This window comes from Coregonus clupeaformis, chromosome 13, assembly GCF_020615455.1.
Source record: "Coregonus clupeaformis isolate EN_2021a chromosome 13, ASM2061545v1, whole genome shotgun sequence".
NCBI lineage: Eukaryota > Metazoa > Chordata > Actinopteri > Salmoniformes > Salmonidae > Coregonus > Coregonus clupeaformis.
In genome coordinates this window covers 8,857,313-8,876,104 of record NC_059204.1, presented here as the reverse complement: position 1 = coordinate 8,876,104, position 18,792 = coordinate 8,857,313, and the positions used below count along the sequence as shown (strand labels likewise).

Sequence of the window (18,792 nt, the reverse complement as noted above, 5' to 3'; positions counted from 1 at the left end):
GTAGTGGGTATCTATCCTCCCTCTCATCCAGTCTCTCTGTAGTGGGTATCTATCCTCCTTCTCACCCAGTCTCTCTGTAGTATCTATCCTCCTTCTCATCCAGTCTCTCTGTAGTGTCTATCCTCCCTCTCATCCAGTCTCTCTGTAGTGGGTATATATCCTCCTTTTCATCCAGTCTCTCTGTAGTGGGTATCCTCCCTCTCATCCAGTCTCTCTGTAGTGGGTATCTATCCTCCTTCTCATCCAGTCTCTCTGTAGTGGGTATCTATCCTCCTTTTCATCCAGTCTCTCTGTAGTGGGTATCTATCCTCCCTCTCATCCAGTCTCTCTGTAGTGGGTATCTATCCTCCTTCTCATCCATTCTCTCTGTAGTATCTATCCTCCTTCTCATCCAGTCTCTCTGTAGTGGGTATCTATCCTCCTTCTCATCCAGTCTCTCTGTAGTGGGTATCTATCCTCCTTCTCATCCAGTCTCTCTGTAGTATCTATCCTCCCTCTCATCCAGTCTCTCTGTAGTGTCTATCCTCCTTCTCATCCAGTCTCTCTGTAGTGTCTATCCTCCCTCTCATCCAGTCTCTCTGTAGTGGGTATCTATCCTCCTTCTCATCCAGTCTCTCTGTAGTGGGTATCTATCCTCCCTCTCATCCAGTCTCTCTGTAGTGGGTATCTATCCTCCTTCTCACCCAGTCTCTCTGTAGTATCTATCCTCCTTCTCATCCAGTCTCTCTGTAGTATCTTTCCTCCCTCTCATCCAGTCTCCCTGTAGTGTCTATCCTCCCTCTCATCCAGTCTCTCTGTAGTGGGTATCTATCCTCCTTCTCATCCAGTCTCTCTGTAGTGGGTATCTATCCTCCCTCTCATCCAGTCTCTCTGTAGTGGGTATCCTCCCTCTCATCCAGTCTCTCTGTAGTGGGTATCCTCCCTCTCATCCAGTCTCTCCATAGTGGGTATCTATCCTCCCTCTCATCCAGTCTCTCCATAGTGAGTATCTATCCTCCTTCTCATCCAGTCTCTCTGTAGTGGGTATCTATCCTCCTTCTCATCCAGTCTCTCTGTAGTGGGTATCTATCCTCCCTCTCATCCAGTCTCTCTGTAGTGGGTATCTATCCTCCTTTTCATCCAGTCTCTCCGTAGTGGGTATCTATCCTCCCTCTCATCCAGTCTCTCCATAGTGAGTATCTATCCTCCTTCTCATCCAGTCTCTCTGTAGTGGGTATCTATCCTCCCTCTCATCCAGTCTCTCTGTAGTGGGTATCTATCCTCCTTCTCACCCAGTCTCTCTGTAGTATCTATCCTCCTTCTCATCCAGTCTCTCTGTAGTGTCTATCCTCCCTCTCATCCAGTCTCTCTGTAGTGGGTATATATCCTCCTTTTCATCCAGTCTCTCTGTAGTGGGTATCCTCCCTCTCATCCAGTCTCTCTGTAGTGGGTATCTATCCTCCTTCTCATCCAGTCTCTCTGTAGTGGGTATCTATCCTCCTTTTCATCCAGTCTCTCTGTAGTGGGTATCTATCCTTCCTCTCATCCAGTCTCTCTGTAGTGGGTATCTATCCTTCCTCTCATCCAGTCTCTCTGTAGTGGGTATCTATCCTCCTTCTCATCCAGTCTCTCTGTAGTGGGTATCTATCCTCCCTCTCATCCAGTCTCTTTGTAGTGGGTATCTATCCTCCTTCTCACCCAGTCTCTCTGTAGTATCTATCCTCCTTCTCATCCAGTCTCTCTGTAGTGTCTATCCTCCCTCTCATCCAGTCTCTCTGTAGTGGGTATCTATCCTCCTTCTCATCCAGTCTCTCCATAGTGGGTATCTATCCTCCTTCTTATCCAGTCTCTCTGTAGTGGGTATCCTCCCTCTCATCCAGTCTCTCTGTAGTGGGTATCCTCCCTCTCATCCAGTCTCTCTGTAGTGGGTATCTATCCTCCTTCTCATCCAGTCTCTCTGTAGTGGGTATCCTCCCTCTCATCCAGTCTCTCTGTAGTGGGTATCTATCCTCCCTCTCATCCAGTCTCTCTGTAGTGGGTATCTATCCTCCTTCTCATCCAGTCTCTCTGTAGTGGGTATCTATCCTCCTTCTCATCCAGTCTCTCTGTAGTGGGTATCTATCCTCCTTCTCATCCAGTCTCTCTGTAGTATCTATCCTCCTTCTCATCCAGTCTCTCTGTAGTGTCTATCCTCCCTCTCATCCAGTCTCTCTGTAGTGGGTATCTATCCTCCTTCTCATCCAGTCTCTCTGTAGTGGGTATCCTCCCTCTCATCCAGTCTCTCTGTAGTGGGTATCTATCCTCCTTCTCATCCAGTCTCTCTGTAGTGGGTATCTATCCTCCTTCTCATCCAGTCTCTCTGTAGTGTCTATCCTCCTTCTCATCCAGTCTCTCTGTAGTATCTATCCTCCTTCTCATCCAGTCTCTCTGTAGTGTCTATCCTCCTTCTCATCCAGTCTCTCTGTCGTGGGTATCTATCCTCCTTCTCATCCAGTCTCTCTGTAGTGTGTATCTATCCTCCTTCTCATCCAGTCTCTCTGTAGTGGGTATCTATCCTCCTTCTCATCCAGTCTCTCTGTAGTGGGTATCTATCCTCCATCTCATCCAGTCTCTCTGTAGTGTCTATCCTCCCTCTCATCCAGTCTCTCTGTAGTGGGTATCTATCCTCCTTCTCATCCAGTCTCTCTGTAGTATCTATCCTCCTTCTCATCCAGTCTCCCTGTAGTTTGTATCTATCCTCCTTCTCATCCAGTCTCTCTGTAGTGGGTATCTATCCTCCTTCTCATCCAGTCTCTCTGTAGTGTCTATCCTCCCTCTCATCCAGTCACTCTGTAGTGGGTATCTATCCTCCTTCTCATCCAGTCTCTCTGTAGTGTCTATCCTCCTCATCCAGTCTCTCTGTAGTGGGTATCTATCCTCCTTCTCATCCAGTCTCTCTGTAGTGGGTATCTATCCTCCTTCTCATCCAGTCTCTCTGTAGTGTCTATCCTCCCTCTCATCCAGTCTCTCTGTAGTGGGTATCTATCCTCCTTCTCATCCAGTCTCTCTGTAGTGTCTATCCTCCTTCTCATCCAGTCTCTCTGTAGTGGGTATCCTCCCTCTCATCCATCCATCCATCCATCCAGCCAGCCAGCCAGCCAGCCAGCCAGCCAGCCAGCCAGCCAGCCAGCCAGCCAGGCAGCCAGTCAGCCAGCCAGCCAGCCAGCCAGGCAGCCAGCCAGCCAGCCAGGCAGCCAGCCAGCCAGCCAGCCAGGCACTACCAGCAGCTGGCTCTCTAAAGATCATATTTAGTGAGATAATCCCACTGCTCTGGATTCTGCTGTGGATTATGAAGGATGTAGTAGTTGTACGTGATTATCCTGAAAAGGTTTTTCCCAGGCAGGGAGCTGGAAATAGGATGTCTGTTTTCTCATTGTTTATGTGTAGTGTATCATTCATACCCTATAACTAGTCATACAACCAGACGATGAACGAACACACTCAACATCTGTATCGGTGCGTTTGTATATCAGTGTGTGTATCGGAACCCTATCAGCCCTGGTCAAAAAGTAGTGCACTATATAGGGAAGTAGTGCACTATATAGGGAAATAGTGCACTATATTTTTTACATTTTTAGTCATTTAGCAGACGCTCTTATCCAGAGCGACTTACAGTTAGTGAGTGCATACATACTTTTTTCATACTGGCCCCCCGTGGGAATCAAACCCACAACCCTGGCGTTGCAAACGCCATGCTCTACCAACTGAGCTACACCCCTGCCGGCCATTCCCTCCCCTACCCTGGACGACGCTGGGCCAATTGTGCGCCGCCCCATGGGTCTCCCGGTCGGTTACGACAGAGCCTGGATTCGAACCAGGATCTCTAGTGGCACAGCTAGCACTGCGCTGCAGTGCCTTAGACCACTGCGCCACTCGGGGACTTATAGGGAAGTAGTGCACTGTAGCCTATAGGGAATAGTGTGCCATTTAATCCGACTGGCAGCCTATGTTTGTGTCGCCCTGCAGTATTAGCCAGAGGGAAACATAGGCGGTCATCATTAAGCTGACGCTGGGAGCATTTTGAGAGAAGAGAAGGTTCTGTTTAAGCAGGTTGTTAGTGGCAAATGTCCCAATCCACTGTGAATTGTGACCACACATTATACATAAATCTCTTTGCACAATCTCTGATGTAGAGGGAGAAAGTCGAGGGTAGAAAAACAATACATCATGCGTGTGGCCTTCTACTATTCAGGAGGCATTGATCCAGCCAGGGGTTGGGAAGGTTTTGACTTGCTGGCAGCTCAAAGTTCCAATACAAAGTATATACCACTTAGCGAGCGCTTTTATCCAAAGCTACTTACATTCCAGTGAGGGCATACATATTTTGCATGAATATGTAATCTGTTCCTGACTAGGAATGGACACTGCTAGGAATTGACAAAACCCCTGCGGGGATTTAGATTGCTAGCGCCAAGCCACTGACCCACACAACAGGTTTCCAGTGCCTCATTGTTGACTGTCATGTTGTCAGGTTGACACGGCCAGTGAAGTGGAGGAGTTGGACATTGATGTGTCCCCAGCACCTTACACCGCTCCCAGAGGAGCTTCCCAGCTACAGGTATTCATCGCCAGATACAGGTAAGGACTGGCAGACACAGCTTTGGCCAAATCAGCAGTATGCCTTCGCTATGTTTTACATTTTACATTTACATTTTAGTCATTTAGCAGACGCTCTTATCCAGAGCGACTTACAGTTAGCACATACATTATTTTATCGAACCCACAACCCTGGCGTTGCAAACGCCATGCTCTACCAACTGAGCTACATCCCTGCCGGCCATTCCCTCCCCTACCCTGGACGACGCTGGGTCAATTGTGCGCCGCCCCATGGGTCTCCCGGTCGTGGCCGGCTACGACAGAGCCTGGATTCGAACCAGGATCTCTAGTGGCACAGCTAGCACTGCGATGCAGTGCCTTAGACCACTGCACCACTCGGGAGAAGTGGCGCAGTGTTGTTGATTTTTTTATTTATTTAAAAAGGCAAGTCAGTTAAGAACAAATTCTTATTTACAATGACGGCCTACACCGGCCAAACCCGGAAGACGCTGGGCCAATTGTTGCGCCGCCCCTATGGGACTCCCAATCACGGCCGGTTGTGATACAGCCTGGAATCGAACCAGGGGGTCTGTAGTGACGCCTCAAGCACTGAGACGCAGTGCCTTAAACCGCCGCGCCACTCGGGAGCCCAAACGTGTTGTTGATTTCTCCAAGTTATTGTTTAGATGTTAGTTTTAGTGGTGTTAGTTAGTAGAAAAAAATTGAAGACCAGTTATGTTTCTCGGTATACAACAGTAACAATAAAATGAGATGAGTTGTGTTTCTAATACATAAGTGTTGATAATGTGGCTTTATTTTTCTCCAGCTATAACCCCTATGATGGTCCTAATGATGGGGTGGAGCTACCACTCACCGCTGGGGAGTACATCTATGTTTATGGCGGTATGGATGACGACGGCTTCTATGAAGGTGAGCCTTCTCCAAAAACGTTTTAACACTGAAAGTTAAAAAAATAATGAACACTGAAATGTTAACACTGAGAGTTTTTAGTGTCTGAAACGATTTACCAAACACAAGTCCTCTCTCTCTCTGTGTCCCTCTTCAGGAGAGCTGATGGACGGGCGGAGAGGGCTGGTCCCCTCCAACTTTGTGGAGCGCGTCTCAGACGACGACATGATGAGCGCCCACTTTCCAGAGGGCACGGACATATCCCACAACTCCCTGCTGGACAGCAGCCTGCACAGCGCCAGTCACCAGCACCACCTCTGCCTGGGGGGCCCCGTAACCTCTGAGAGGACTGAGCCTACGTCAGCAGTCTCCGTCCCCTCAGGGGAGCAGGTCTCCTCGGACCCCTCCCTCCCAGACCTCCTTTCCCCAGCCCCCCTCACCAACGGCCTGGATCTGGACCTAGAGGTGGGGGTGGACACTGTGCCTTACCCGCGCAAGCTCACCCTCATCAAGCAGCTGGCCAAGAGCATCATCATCGGCTGGGACGGGCCACTGGTGCCGGCGGGCTGGGGCAACGTGTGGAGCTACAATGTGTACGTGGACCAGGAGCTGAGGCTCAACGTGCCCTTCGGCTCCCAGACTAAAGCTGTCCTGGAGAGACTAGACGTCAACCTCAAGGCCTACCGGGTGTCTGTGCAGAGCCTGACGGAGCGCGGCAGCTCAGACCAGCTCCGTTGCTCATTACTGGTGGGTAGGGACGTGTGTGTGGCGCCTACCCAGCTCAGAGTCCACCGGGTCACCGCGACCTCGGCCAGCCTGGCCTGGCTGCCTAGCAACAGTAACTATGTGCACATTGTGTCCTTGAACGAGGAGGAGATGGAGCTGGTGAAGGCTGGCAGCTACTCACTGTGCCTCAGTAACCTCACGCCCAGCCTTCACTACACAGTCAAGGTGGAGGCTCAGCCACCTCAAACCCCCTGGGAGATACCCCAGGAGAGACGGGAACACAAGACCGCCATCACCACCTTCACCACGTTGGCCGCAGGTACGTGAGCGAGACAGGGGAGCGAGATACTGGAGATCAGAGATACACTACTCAAGTCTGAGTAGGGGGGCTGAAGAACTGCTGGTTTTATACTCTACATGAAAGCTAGTTTGATTCATGTCAGTGATTGGCCAGAGATTCCACTCAACTGGTGTCCCCCAGGGTCTTTAAAACAGTCCCTGATTAGAGAGGAGGAATGTAGTCAGGGGCTGTTTAAGAGCTGAGATTTCCTTGTGGTTTGATGTTTAACCCCTCCCTCTCCCAGGCCCCCCAGACGCTCCTCTGGACGTGCAGCTGGAGCAGGGGCCCTCCCCGGGCATCGCTCTCATCAGCTGGCTGCCTGTCACCATTGATGCTGCTGGGACCTCCAACGGGGTTCGCGTCACCGGATACACAATCTACGCTGACAAGAAAAAGGTGAGCGCTGTAGTATTATTCCCCCGATTGGTCAGTTTGGCCGGGCGGCCAGCTTGGTGGTTCCAAACTTCTTCCATTTAAGAATAATGGTGGCCACTGTGTTCTTGGGGACCTTCAATGCTGCATATTATTATTATTATATTATAGTAGAGTGTTTTAGGTTTAGGATGTAATGGGGCTGAAATTATGCTGGAAGGGAAATGCTTCTGAAATTAGTTTGAATTGGTGTGTCTGTCAGGCCAGTGTTTTAGGAGAGGTTCTGTGCTCTAAATGCCCATTGAGTATGTGTTGCTGTCTTTCTCAAGACAGCGGTGTGTGTTTTAAGTGTTCCACAGTATTTGGGGTGCTTCAGCTTCGACTCTAATGATGTCTTGTCCTGGTGCTGACTTTTGTATTGTTTGTGTCAGATGTGTTTTATGTCTCTGTGTGAGGATAGTGTGTGTAGAGAGTGTGTGTCTGACCCCTCCCCTCTCCTGCCATACCCTAGGTGTTGGAGGTGTCGTCCCCCACGGCGGGCAGTGCCCTGATGGGCCCGTCTCAGATCCAGTCCCTGATGGCAGCCCACGAGCTCACCGTGCGCACCGTGTCTGCCCATGGGGAGTCCACCGACTCTGTGCCAGTCAACGTGCCCGCCAAGTTGGCCGCCATCATGACGGGCCAGGCTTCGGCCACCTCCGCATCCTGCTCCTCATCACCCCCCGTTCACCAGTCACCCCCTGTCCACCAGTCGCCAGCCTACCAGTCACCCCATGTCCACCAGTCGCCAACCTACCAGTCACCTGCTGTCCACCAGTCTCCCCCCTTCCTGTCTTCGTCACCACCCGTCCAGCCCCAATCCCCGTCCTACGGGAACTCAGCTGCCAAAGTCTCCACGCTGCCCTACGCCACTGCCTCGCCACCACTAGACGTCGCACACGCCATGGGCCCCAACGGGGGGCTGCCCTCTGCCAACTCTCCCCCAGTCCACGCTCTCCACACAGAGGCCTCCTCCCCGCACCCTGCCTCGTACGCGGAGGTCTGGGCTAACCCCTTAGCAAAGTATCCTGCCCCCCCTCAGGCTGCCTTGGCAGTGCATGAGGCTATGTCACCTCCAGTAGCACCAAACTATCAGGTCAAGTTACCATCAGTACCGTCAGCCTATGAGGCGATGATGTCACCACCAATACAACCAGCCTATCAGGCCATGCTACCACCAGCCTCTCACATCAACACAACGGTACGTACAACAATGCTTAAACACCTGCTCTAGAACTCTTATTTAGAACTCTAGAACTCAGCTGCTGTAGATTTCTCGTCTAGAACTCTAGAACTCACCTGCTATAGAACTGTCATCAAGACCTCACCTGCTCTAGAACTCTCATCTAGAACTCTAGAACTAACCTGCTCTAGGATGCTCATCTAGAACTCACCTGCTCTAGAATGCTCATCTAGTACTCTAGAACTCACCTACTCTAGAACACTCATCTAGAACTCTAGAACTCACCTGTCATTATCTAGTCTACATTATTGTAACTATGTTAACTAAGTGTACATAATACTGTACATACTGTATTGTCTGTTCTCCTTGCCCCCCAACCAGAGCCCACGTCTAAGCTCAGCAGCAGCGATGGAGCAGAGCAGAGCAGACACAGACAGCCCCGGAGTTCCCCGTCCCGTCATGTCCATCACAGACTTTTTCCCTGTGGAGGACTACTCCCGTGCCAACCTTTCAACCCCTGAGCCCTACCCCACCCCGCCCAAGGCCCCTGTGGCCCCCGCTGGGGACCTCATCAATCACCTGGACTCACACCATCTCCAGCCCCCCAAAGCCCCCTCTCCCCTGGAGTCAGAGCCAGACTACTCCATGGAGAGGTCGACCACACGCCTGGAGTCCATGGAGGAGTTCCTCAGGCAGGACCAGGATGCAGGCTTCAATAGGCAGCCACAGGTTAGTTCATTTGTTAGTTAATTCGTTAATTTGTTAGTTACAGTGCATTCGGAAAGTATTCAGACCACTTGACTTTTTCCACATTTTGTTATGTCGCAGCCCTATTCTAAAATGGATTTATTTATTTATTTCCCTCATCAATGTACACACAATACCCCATAATAACAAAGCAAAAACAGGTTTGTACAAATGTCTAAATGTATCACATTTACATAAGTATTCAGACCCTTTACTCATTACTTTGTTGAAGCACCTTTGGCAGCGATTACAGCCTCGAGTCTTCTTGGGTATGACGCTACAAGCTTGGCACACCTGTATGTGGGGAGTTTCTCCCATTCTTCTCTGCAGATCCTCTCAAGCTCTGTCAGGTTGGATGGGGAACGTCGCAGCACAGCTATTTTCAGGTCTCTCCAGAGATGTTCGATCGGGTTCAAGTCCGGGCTCTGGCTGGGCCACTCAAGGACATTCAGAGACTTGTCCCGAAGCCACTCCTGCGTTGTCTTAGCTGTGTGCTTAGGATTATTGTCCTGTTGGAAGGTGAACCTTCGCCCCAGTCTGAGGTCCTGAGCGCTCTGGAGCAGGTTTTCATCAAGGATCTCTCTGTACTTTGCTCCATTCATCTTTCCCTTGATTCTGACTAATCTCCCAGTCCCTGCCACTGAAAAACATTCTCACAGCATGATGCTGCCACCACCATGCTTCACTGTAGAGATGGTGCCAGGTTTCCTCCAGACGTGACACTTAGCATTCAAAGAGTTCAATCTTGGTTTCATCAGACCAGAGAATCTTGTTTCTCATGGTCTGAGAGTCTTTAGGTGCCTTTTGGCAAACTCCAAGTGGACTGTCATGTGCCTTTTACTGAGGAGTGACTTCCGTCTGGCCACTCTACCATAAAGGCCTGATTGGTGGAGTGCTGCAGAGATGGTTGTCCTTCTGGAAGGTTCTCCCATCTCCACAGAGGAACTCTGGAGCTCTGTCAGAGTGACCATTGGGTTCTTGGTCACCTCCCTGACCAAGGCCCTTCTTCCCCGATTGCTCAGTTTGGCCAGGCGGCCAGCTCTAGGAAGAGTCTTGGTGGTTCCAAACTTCTTCCATTTAAGAATAATGGAGGCCACTGTGTTCTTGGGGACCTTCAATGCTGCAAACATGTTTTGGTACCCTTCCCCAGATCTGTGCCTCGACATAATCCTGTCTCGGAGCTCTACGGACAATTCCTTCAACCTCATGGCTTGGTTTGTGCTCTGACATGCACTGTCAACTGTGGGACCTTATATAGACAGGTGTGTGCCTTTCCAAATCATGTCCAATCAATTGAATTTACCACAGGTGGACTCCATTCAGGTTGTAGAACATCTCAAGGATGATCAATGGAAACAGGATGCATCTACACTCAATTTCAAAGGGTCTGAATACTAATATTGTATTTTATTTGTAATAAATGTTATAACATTTATAAAAACCAGTTTTCGCTTTGTCATTGTTGGGCATTATTGTGTATAGATTGATGAGGATATATTTTTTAAAATCCATTTTAGAATAAGGCTGTAACGTAACAAAATGTGGAAAAAGTCAAGGGGTCTGAATACTTTCTGAATGCACTGTAGTTAGTTAGTTAGTTAGTTAATTAGTTAGTACAGACTGTGCTTCTTTGAATTTCTTTCATTAGTCCATTGTTGATATTGTCCCAAAATGTTTTGCCTGTCAGCAATCAAGTTTTCATGATACAGTATATAACTTTCAAAATACAGAAATACATCCGGTATTATGCATTTTGCGTCATATGATGCTGCGTTTTACATCATATGATGCAAAATGCAACATACGGCTGTATTTCTGTATTTTGAAAGTTATATACAGTACCAGTCAAAAGTTTGGACACACCTACTCATTCAAGGGTTTTTCTTTATTTGTACTATTTTCTACATTGTAGAAAAATAGTGAAGACATCAAAACTATGAAATAACACAACATTTTGGGACTGTATTAACAATGGACTAATGAAACAAATACCGAATACCTTTAAATGTCATGGCCAGTTTCCTGGGCAGATACGATCTGCACGCTGCAGCAGACACCTCTCAATTACTCTTTACTGTCTTAGTGTTCCCCTCTCATTGGCTAGTACTCTCATTGGCTAGTACTCTCATTGGCTAGTACTCTCATTGGCTAGTACTCTCATTGGCTAGTTCTCTCATTGGCTAGTACTCTCATTGGCTAGTACTCTCATTGGCTAGTACTCTCATTGGCTAGTACTCTCATTGGCTAGTACTCTCATTGGCTAGTACTCTCATTGGCTAGTACTCTCATTGGCTAGTACTCTCATTGGCTAGTACTCTCATTGGCTAGTACTCTCTGTATTTTAATCCTCTGATGATGTGGATAACGCAGGCTCAGAAAGAAACTCTTACATTTAACATTTTGGTCATTTAGCAGACGCTCTTAACCAGAGCGACTTACAGTTAGTGAGTGCATACATTTTTCATACTGCATACTCTTAGAGAGCGGAGTGGCCATGCCCTCACACACAGGTTGAAGAGTGCCAACATCACCCAGCCTCACCCCTTGTTTTTGATGAACCAGTTACTCCTCTGGGTCTAGGAAAAGGCTGTGGGATCATTATGTATCAACAGGGTGCTTCAGACTAGAGAGCGTTGAGGATAGAGGCAGGATACCAAGATATAACAGGGCTCATGGTACAATTTAGGCTAAGAAAATGTACATTTGGGGGATTTACCTTAATACATTAAAGTTTCGCTTGCATTGGCACCTAGAGTTAATAGCAATACAAAAATATCAACTCTAAACGTAGATTTGTATGTTTTGTATGAGTTAGATACAGGCTATGACATCATTGGTTATTCCAAATGCCTGTCCTGTTGGATATGTTTTACACGAGTTGGATAAGTAACATCATTGGTTATTCCAAATGCCTGTCCTGTTGGAAATGTTTTACACGAGTTGGATAAGTAACATCATTGGTTATTCCAAATGCCTGTCCTGTTGGAAATGTTTTACACGAGTTGGATAAGTAACATCATTGGTTATTCCAAATGCCTGTCCTGTTGGATATGTTTTACACGAGTTGGATAAGTAACATCATTGGTTATTCCAAATGCCTGTCCTGTTGGATATGTTTTACACGAGTTGGATAAGTAACATCATTGGTTATTCCGCTGTCTCTAAGCCTGTTGGATATGTTTTACACGAGTTGGATAAGTAACATCATTGGTTATTCCACTGTCTCTAAGCCTGTTGGATATGTTTTACACGAGTTGGATAAGTAACATCATTGGTTATTCCACTGTCTCTAAGCCTGTTGGATATGTTTTACACAAGTTGGATAAGTAACATCATTGGTTATTCCACTGTCTCTAAGCCTGTTGGATATGTTTTACACGAGTTGGATAAGTAACATCATTGGTTATTCCGCTGTCTCTAAGCCTGTTGGATATGTTTTACACGAGTTGGATAAGTAACATCATTGGTTATTCCACTGTCTCTAAGCCTGTTGGATATGTTTTACACGAGTTGGATAAGTAACGTCATTGGTTATTCCACTGTCTCTAAGCCTGTTGGATATGTTTTACACGAGTTGGATAAGTAACATCATTGGTTATTCCACTGTCTCTAAGCCTGTTGGATATGTTTTACACGAGTTGGATAAGTAACATCATTGGTTATTCCACTGTCTCTAAGCCTGTTGGATATGTTTTACACGAGTTGGATAAGTAACATCATTGGTTATTCCACTGTCTCTAAGCCTGTTGGATATGTTTTACACGAGTTGGATAAGTAACATCATTGGTTATTCCACTGTCTCTAAGCCTGTTGGATATGTTTTACACGAGTTGGATAAGTAACATCATTGGTTATTCCACTGTCTCTAAGCCTGTTGGATATGTTTTACACGAGTTGGATAAGTAACATCATTGGTTATTCCACTGTCTCTAAGCCTGTTGTGCTGTGTGGTTGTGTCCTGTGGATCAGCGTTATACTGCTGGCCTGGTGGAGCCAGAGAGCAGCAGGGGCTCTGACCTATCTGATATCCTGGAGGAAGAGGAGGACGACCTCTACTCCGACCCCCCTGGACCCGCCATGCCCCGGGGGTACACCACCGGAGCTAACAGGGTAAACACTCACCACACACAGCTGATCTGACTCGTCTTTGCTGTGGAGGACAGCCTCTGCTTTTGTTACATTTGCTTTTTTTCTTCTTTCACTCTTGAATTCACTCCCCGTTTTGATTCATTTTGTTTTCTTTTTCTTTGTACGCCTCTCCTTTGTACGTCACACTCCACCCTCACTCTTCACTGTTTCCTTCTGTCACCCTGACACCACTCCACCCTCACTCTGTCACCCTGCCCACCACTCCACCCTCACTCTGTCACCCTGCCCACCACTCCACCCTCACTCTGTCACCCTGCCCACCACTCCACCCTCACTCTGTCACCCTGCCCACCACTCCACCCTCACTCTGTCACCCTGCCCACCACTCCACCCTCACTCTGTCACCCCTGCCCACCACTCCACCCTCACTCTGTCACCCTGCCCACCACTCCACCCTCACTCTGTCACCCTGCCCACCACTCCACCCTCACTCTGTCACCCTGCCCACCACTCCACCCTCACTCTTCACTGTTCCATCTGTCACCCTGCCCATCACTCCACCCTCACTCTTCACTGTTCCATCTGTCACCCTGCCCACCACTCCACCCTCACTCTTCACTGTTCCATCTGTCACCCTGCCCACCACTCTACCCTCACTCTTCACTGTTCCATCTGTCACCCTGCCCACCACTCTACCCTCACTCTTCACTGTTCCATCTGTCACCCTGCCCACCACTCTACCCTCACTCTTCACTGTTCCATCTGTCACCCTGCCCACCACTCTACCCTCACTCTTCACTGTTCCATCTGTCACCCTGCCCACCACTCCACCCTCACTCTTCACTGTTCCTTCCTGACCTCCTATCTCTATCCAACCTCCTACCACATCCAACCTTCGTACCGTCAACCTGTTACACCCACTCCTCGATGACCCTTGACCCATGAACCCTGTAGCCAGACCAGTGGGAGGTGCCGGACAGTGACGAGGAGATTGTGGAGAGGATCCTGAAGCTTCCTCCTCAGGCCCAGACTCAGGCGTACCACTACAATCACGATCATCATCACCATAACATGCACCTGTTCAGCATCCCAGAGGTCACTGATGAAGAGGACAACAGCGTGGACGAGGACTATAATCACCGTCGCCACCGCAGACAGTCACAAGCCGGTCCCAGCCGCCACCCTGATGATCCCCACTACCACAGCCCCCGACACCAACCCCAGCCCCAGCCCCACCACCACCACCACCACCACCACAGCAGCAGACCCGAAGCCAAAGAGCCTTTACCCAGACACAGTGGTGGTGCTGTATACCGGGCCCGGCCCCAGCACAGGGTCCACTACGCAGACACAGTAAACAGCATCAGCCACCCTGAGGAGGGGGTGCGCCAAGGTCCCCAGAAGGCCCACCACGGTGGGGGAGGGAGCGGGGTGGGGACGATGGCCTTGGTAGGCGAGCTGGGAGACCGGCTCAGACGAGAAGCCTTGCTACGGAGTCAGATGGCGGTCGCTGCGTTAACGTCCCAGGCCACCGGCCACGCACCGGGTCCGGGTCCGGGCTCCTACCTGGTCAGCAAGACCGTTCGGACGGTCAAGTCCCCGGTGGGCTCGGTAGCAGAAATCGACCTTGAGTACGGGACAGACGAGGAGGAGCCGTTGACCTACAACCCCGGGGAACGAGGGGAGGTGGTGGTGGAGCAGATGAGCTCTGAGTGGTGGGTGGAGGGGGCACAGCCTGAACCCCGGAGTCTAGCCCTGCTCCGGGGAAAACCTGCCCTCCGGGCCATCGCAGCTGCTGCAGCAGAATGGGTGTGTTCTCACTCGTTGTACCCTGTGGCTGTATTTGGATTCCCTCTCCTCTACCGCCGCCTGTGTAGTCGTCTTGTCATGTTACCTCAGGTCACCTGTAACTGATGTCCTAGCCACCTAATGTATGTCTGTCTGACTGACTGACTGACTGACTGACTGACTGACTGACTGACTGACTGACTGTCTGACTGACTGACTGACTGACTGACTGACTGACTGTCTGACTGACTGACTGTCTGACTGACTGACTGTCTGACTGACTGACTGACTGACTGACTGACTGACTGTCTGACTGACTGACTGACTGTCTGACTGACTGACTGTCTGACTGACTGACTGACTGTCTGACTGACTGACTGACTGACTGACTGACTGACTGACTGACTGACTGTCTGACTGACTGACTGACTGACTGACTGACTGACTGTCTGACTGACTGACTGACTGACTGACTGACTGACTGACTGTCTGACTGTCTGACTGACTGACTGTCTGACTGACTGACTGACTGACTGTCTGACTGACTGACTGACTGACTGACTGACTGACTGACTGTCTGACTGACTGACTGACTGACTGACTGACTGACTGTCTGACTGACTGACTGTCTGACTGACTGACTGACTGACTGACTGACTGACTGACTGACTGTCTGACTGACTGTCTGACTGACTGACTGACTGACTGTCTGACTGACTGTCTGACTGACTGACTGACTGTCTGACTGACTGACTGACTGACTGACTGACTGACTGACTGACTGACTGACTGACTGTCTGACTGACTGACTGACTGACTGTCTGACTGACTGACTGCTGACTGACTGCGACTGACTGACTGTCTGACTGACTGACTGGCTGACTGACTGTCTGACTGACTGTCTGACTGACTGACTGACTGACTGTCTGACTGACTGACTGACTGACTGACTGACTGTCTGACTGACTGACTGTCTGACTGTCTGACTGACTGACTGTCTGACTGTCTGACTGACTGACTGTCTGACTGACTGTCTGACTGACTGACTGTCTGACTGTCTGACTGACTGACTGTCTGACTGACTGACTGTCTGTCTGACTGACTGACTGACTGACTGACTGACTGAACTATCTGCTTCTCCAGACTCGTTCAACCTGCACAACCACCTGGTCCTTATCCTATACAACTCATGTCTCTAACCCTGCACTGCCTTACTGTACAACCTGCATCCAACTGTCTATGTGCTGCTGTCTTGTCTTTCTCTCTGACTGACTGTCTCGCTCTGTGTGTGTGTGTGTGTGTGTGTGTGTGTGTTGACCAGGAGTCTGGCAGAGACCTGTCGATGGAGGCTGGTGCTGGGTGGAGCGGACAGCCTGGGCTCTCTCCTAAACTGACCAGGGCAGAGGCAATACATCAGCTCAAAGGTCAGAATCTCATTCCTCCTCCTCTTCACCCCCCCCCCTCTCGCTCTCTCTCTCTCTCTAGTTCTGTCGATCGCTCTCATTCTCTCTCTCTCTCTCTCTGTCTCTCTCTGTCTCTCTCTCTCTCTCTCTGTCTCTCTCTGTCTCTCTCTGTCTCTCTCTGTCTCTCTCTGTCTCTCTCTGTCTCTCTCTCTCTCTCTCTCTCTCTCTGTCTCTCTCTCTCTCTGTCTCTCTCTCTCTCTGTCTCTCTCTCTCTCTCTCTCTGTCTCTCTGCTCTCTCTGTCTCTCTCTGTCTCTCTCTCTCTCTCTCTGTCTCTCTCTGTCTCTCTCTGTCTCTCTCTCTGCTCTCTCTCTCTCTCTCTGCTCTCTCTCTCTCTCTCTCTCTCTCTCTCTCTCTGTCTCTCTCTGTCTCTCTCTCTCTCTCTGTCTCTCTCTGTCTCTCTCTGCTCTCTCTGCTCTCTTCTCTCTCTCTCTCTCTCTCTCTCTCTCTCTCTCTCTCTCTCTCTCTCTCTCTCTCTCTCTCTCTCTCTCTCTCTCTCTCTCTCTCTCTCTCTCTCTCTCTCTCTCTCTCTCTCTCTCTCTCTCTGTCAGAAGTATAGTACTAGTACAACAGGTCTTCTCTACTGCAGTCAGTCAGATGACCAGCGTGTTTAGGGCAGGGGGGACAGTACCATAACAGGGATAGGGTGATAGGGGAGAGTGAGCAAGCGACCGGTAAGATAAAAACCAGCTTAACTCCAAAATGGCTCGTCATGACAACTATGAAGATTGTAACCTAGATTAGTCTGCAGTGAAACCAACTAAGCATGAAGATGGTAACCTAGATTAGTCTGCAGTGAAACCAACTAAGCATGAAGATGGTAACCTAGATTAGTCTGCAGTGAAACCAACTAAGCATGAAGATGGTAACCTAGATTAGTCTGCAGTGAAACCAACTAAGCATGAAGATGGTAACCTAGATTAGTCTGCAGTGAAACCAACTAAGCATGAAGATGGTAACCTAGATTAGTCTGCAGTGAAACCAACTAAGCATGAAGATGGTAACCTAGATTAGTCTGCAGTGAAACCAACTAAGCATGAAGATGGGAACCTAGATTAGTCTGCAGTGAAACCAACTAAGCATGAAGATGGTATCCTAGATTAGTCTGCAGTGAAACCAACTAAGCATGAAGATGGTAACCTAGATTAGTCTGCAGTGAAACCAACTAAGCATGAAGATGGTAACCTAGATTAGTCTGCAGTGAAACCAACTAAGCATGAAGATGGTAACCTAGATTAGTCTGCAGTGAAACCAACTAAGCATGAAGATGGTAACCTAGATTAGTCTGCAGTGAAACCAACTAAGCATGAAGATGGTAACCTAGATTAGTCTGCAGTTAAACCAACTAAGCATGAAGATGGTAACCTAGATTAGTCTGCAGTTAAACCAACTAAGCATGAAGATGGTAACCTAGATTAGTCTGCAGTGAAACCAACTAAGCATGAAGATGGTAACCTAGATTAGTCTGCAGTGAAACCAACTAAGCATGAAGATGGTAACCTAGATTAGTCTGCAGTGAAATCAACTAAGCATGAAGATGGTATCCTAGATTAGTCTGCAGTGAAATCAACTAAGCATGAAGATGGTAACCTAGATTAGTCTGCAGTGAAACCAACTAAGCATGAAGATGGTATCCTAGATTAGTCTGCAGTGAAACCAACTAAGCATGAAGATGGTAACCTAGATTAGTCTGCAGTTAAACCAACTAAGCATGAAGATGGTAACCTAGATTAGTCTGCAGTGAAACCAACTAAGCATGAAGATGGTAACCTAGATTAGTCTGCAGTGAAACCAACTAAGCATGAAGATGGTAACCTAGATTAGTCTGCAGTGAAACCAACTAAGCATGAAGATGGGAACCTAGATTAGTCTGCAGTGAAACCAACTAAGCATGAAGATGGTATCCTAGATTAGTCTGCAGTGAAACCAACTAAGCATGAAGATGGTAACCTAGATTAGTCTGCAGTGAAACCAACTAAGCATGAAGATGGTAACCTAGATTAGTCTGCAGTGAAACCAACTAAGCATGAAGATGGTAACCTAGATTAGTATGCAGTGAAACCAACTAAGCATGAAGATGGTAACCTAGATTAGTCTGCAGTGAAACCAACTAAGCATGAAGATGGTAACCTAGATTAGTCTGCAGTGAAACCAACTAAGCATGAAGATGGTAACCTAGATTAGTCTGCAGTGAAACCAACTAAGCATGAAGATGGGAACCTAGATTAGTCTGCAGTGAAACCAACTAAGCATGAAGATGGTAACCTAGATTAGTCTGCAGTGAAACCAACTAAGCATGAAGATGGTATCCTAGATTAGTCTGCAGTGAAACCAACTAAGCATGAAGATGGTATCCTAGATTAGTCTGCAGTAGGTGGAAGAACAAAGAACATGCAGATGGATACACAGGACACTCTTCACATGCACCCAGCGAGACTAGAGAGAAGGCTGGTATCAGGGAAGACCATGTTCCCACATCCAGACAATATAAACGTGGTCTACTTTCCCCTGTCAGCTCGGCTCTGCCTATAGCCTGACTGTAGCTACATACAGATGGACTAATCCTCCCCTAATGAGATAGAAC

General features: G+C 48.6%; 1 protein-coding gene across 2 annotated transcripts in view; it reads left to right on the top strand.

Annotated features, from left to right (window-relative positions):
* The window catches only part of LOC121580084 (RIMS-binding protein 2), a 93,464-nt gene that overhangs the window by 56,092 nt on the left and 18,580 nt on the right, over positions 1–18,792 (top strand). For both annotated transcript variants that reach the window (XM_045224226.1, XM_045224227.1), the window contains 8 exons: positions 4,490–4,596; positions 5,381–5,484; positions 5,621–6,508; positions 6,774–6,925; positions 7,413–8,141; positions 8,505–8,852; positions 12,840–12,980; positions 16,069–16,171. In XM_045224226.1, the coding sequence (XP_045080161.1) occupies positions 4,490–4,596; positions 5,381–5,484; positions 5,621–6,508; positions 6,774–6,925; positions 7,413–8,141; positions 8,505–8,852; positions 12,840–12,980; positions 16,069–16,171 (2,572 nt within the window). The remainder of the gene's footprint in view (positions 1–4,489; positions 4,597–5,380; positions 5,485–5,620; positions 6,509–6,773; positions 6,926–7,412; positions 8,142–8,504; positions 8,853–12,839; positions 12,981–16,068; positions 16,172–18,792) is intronic.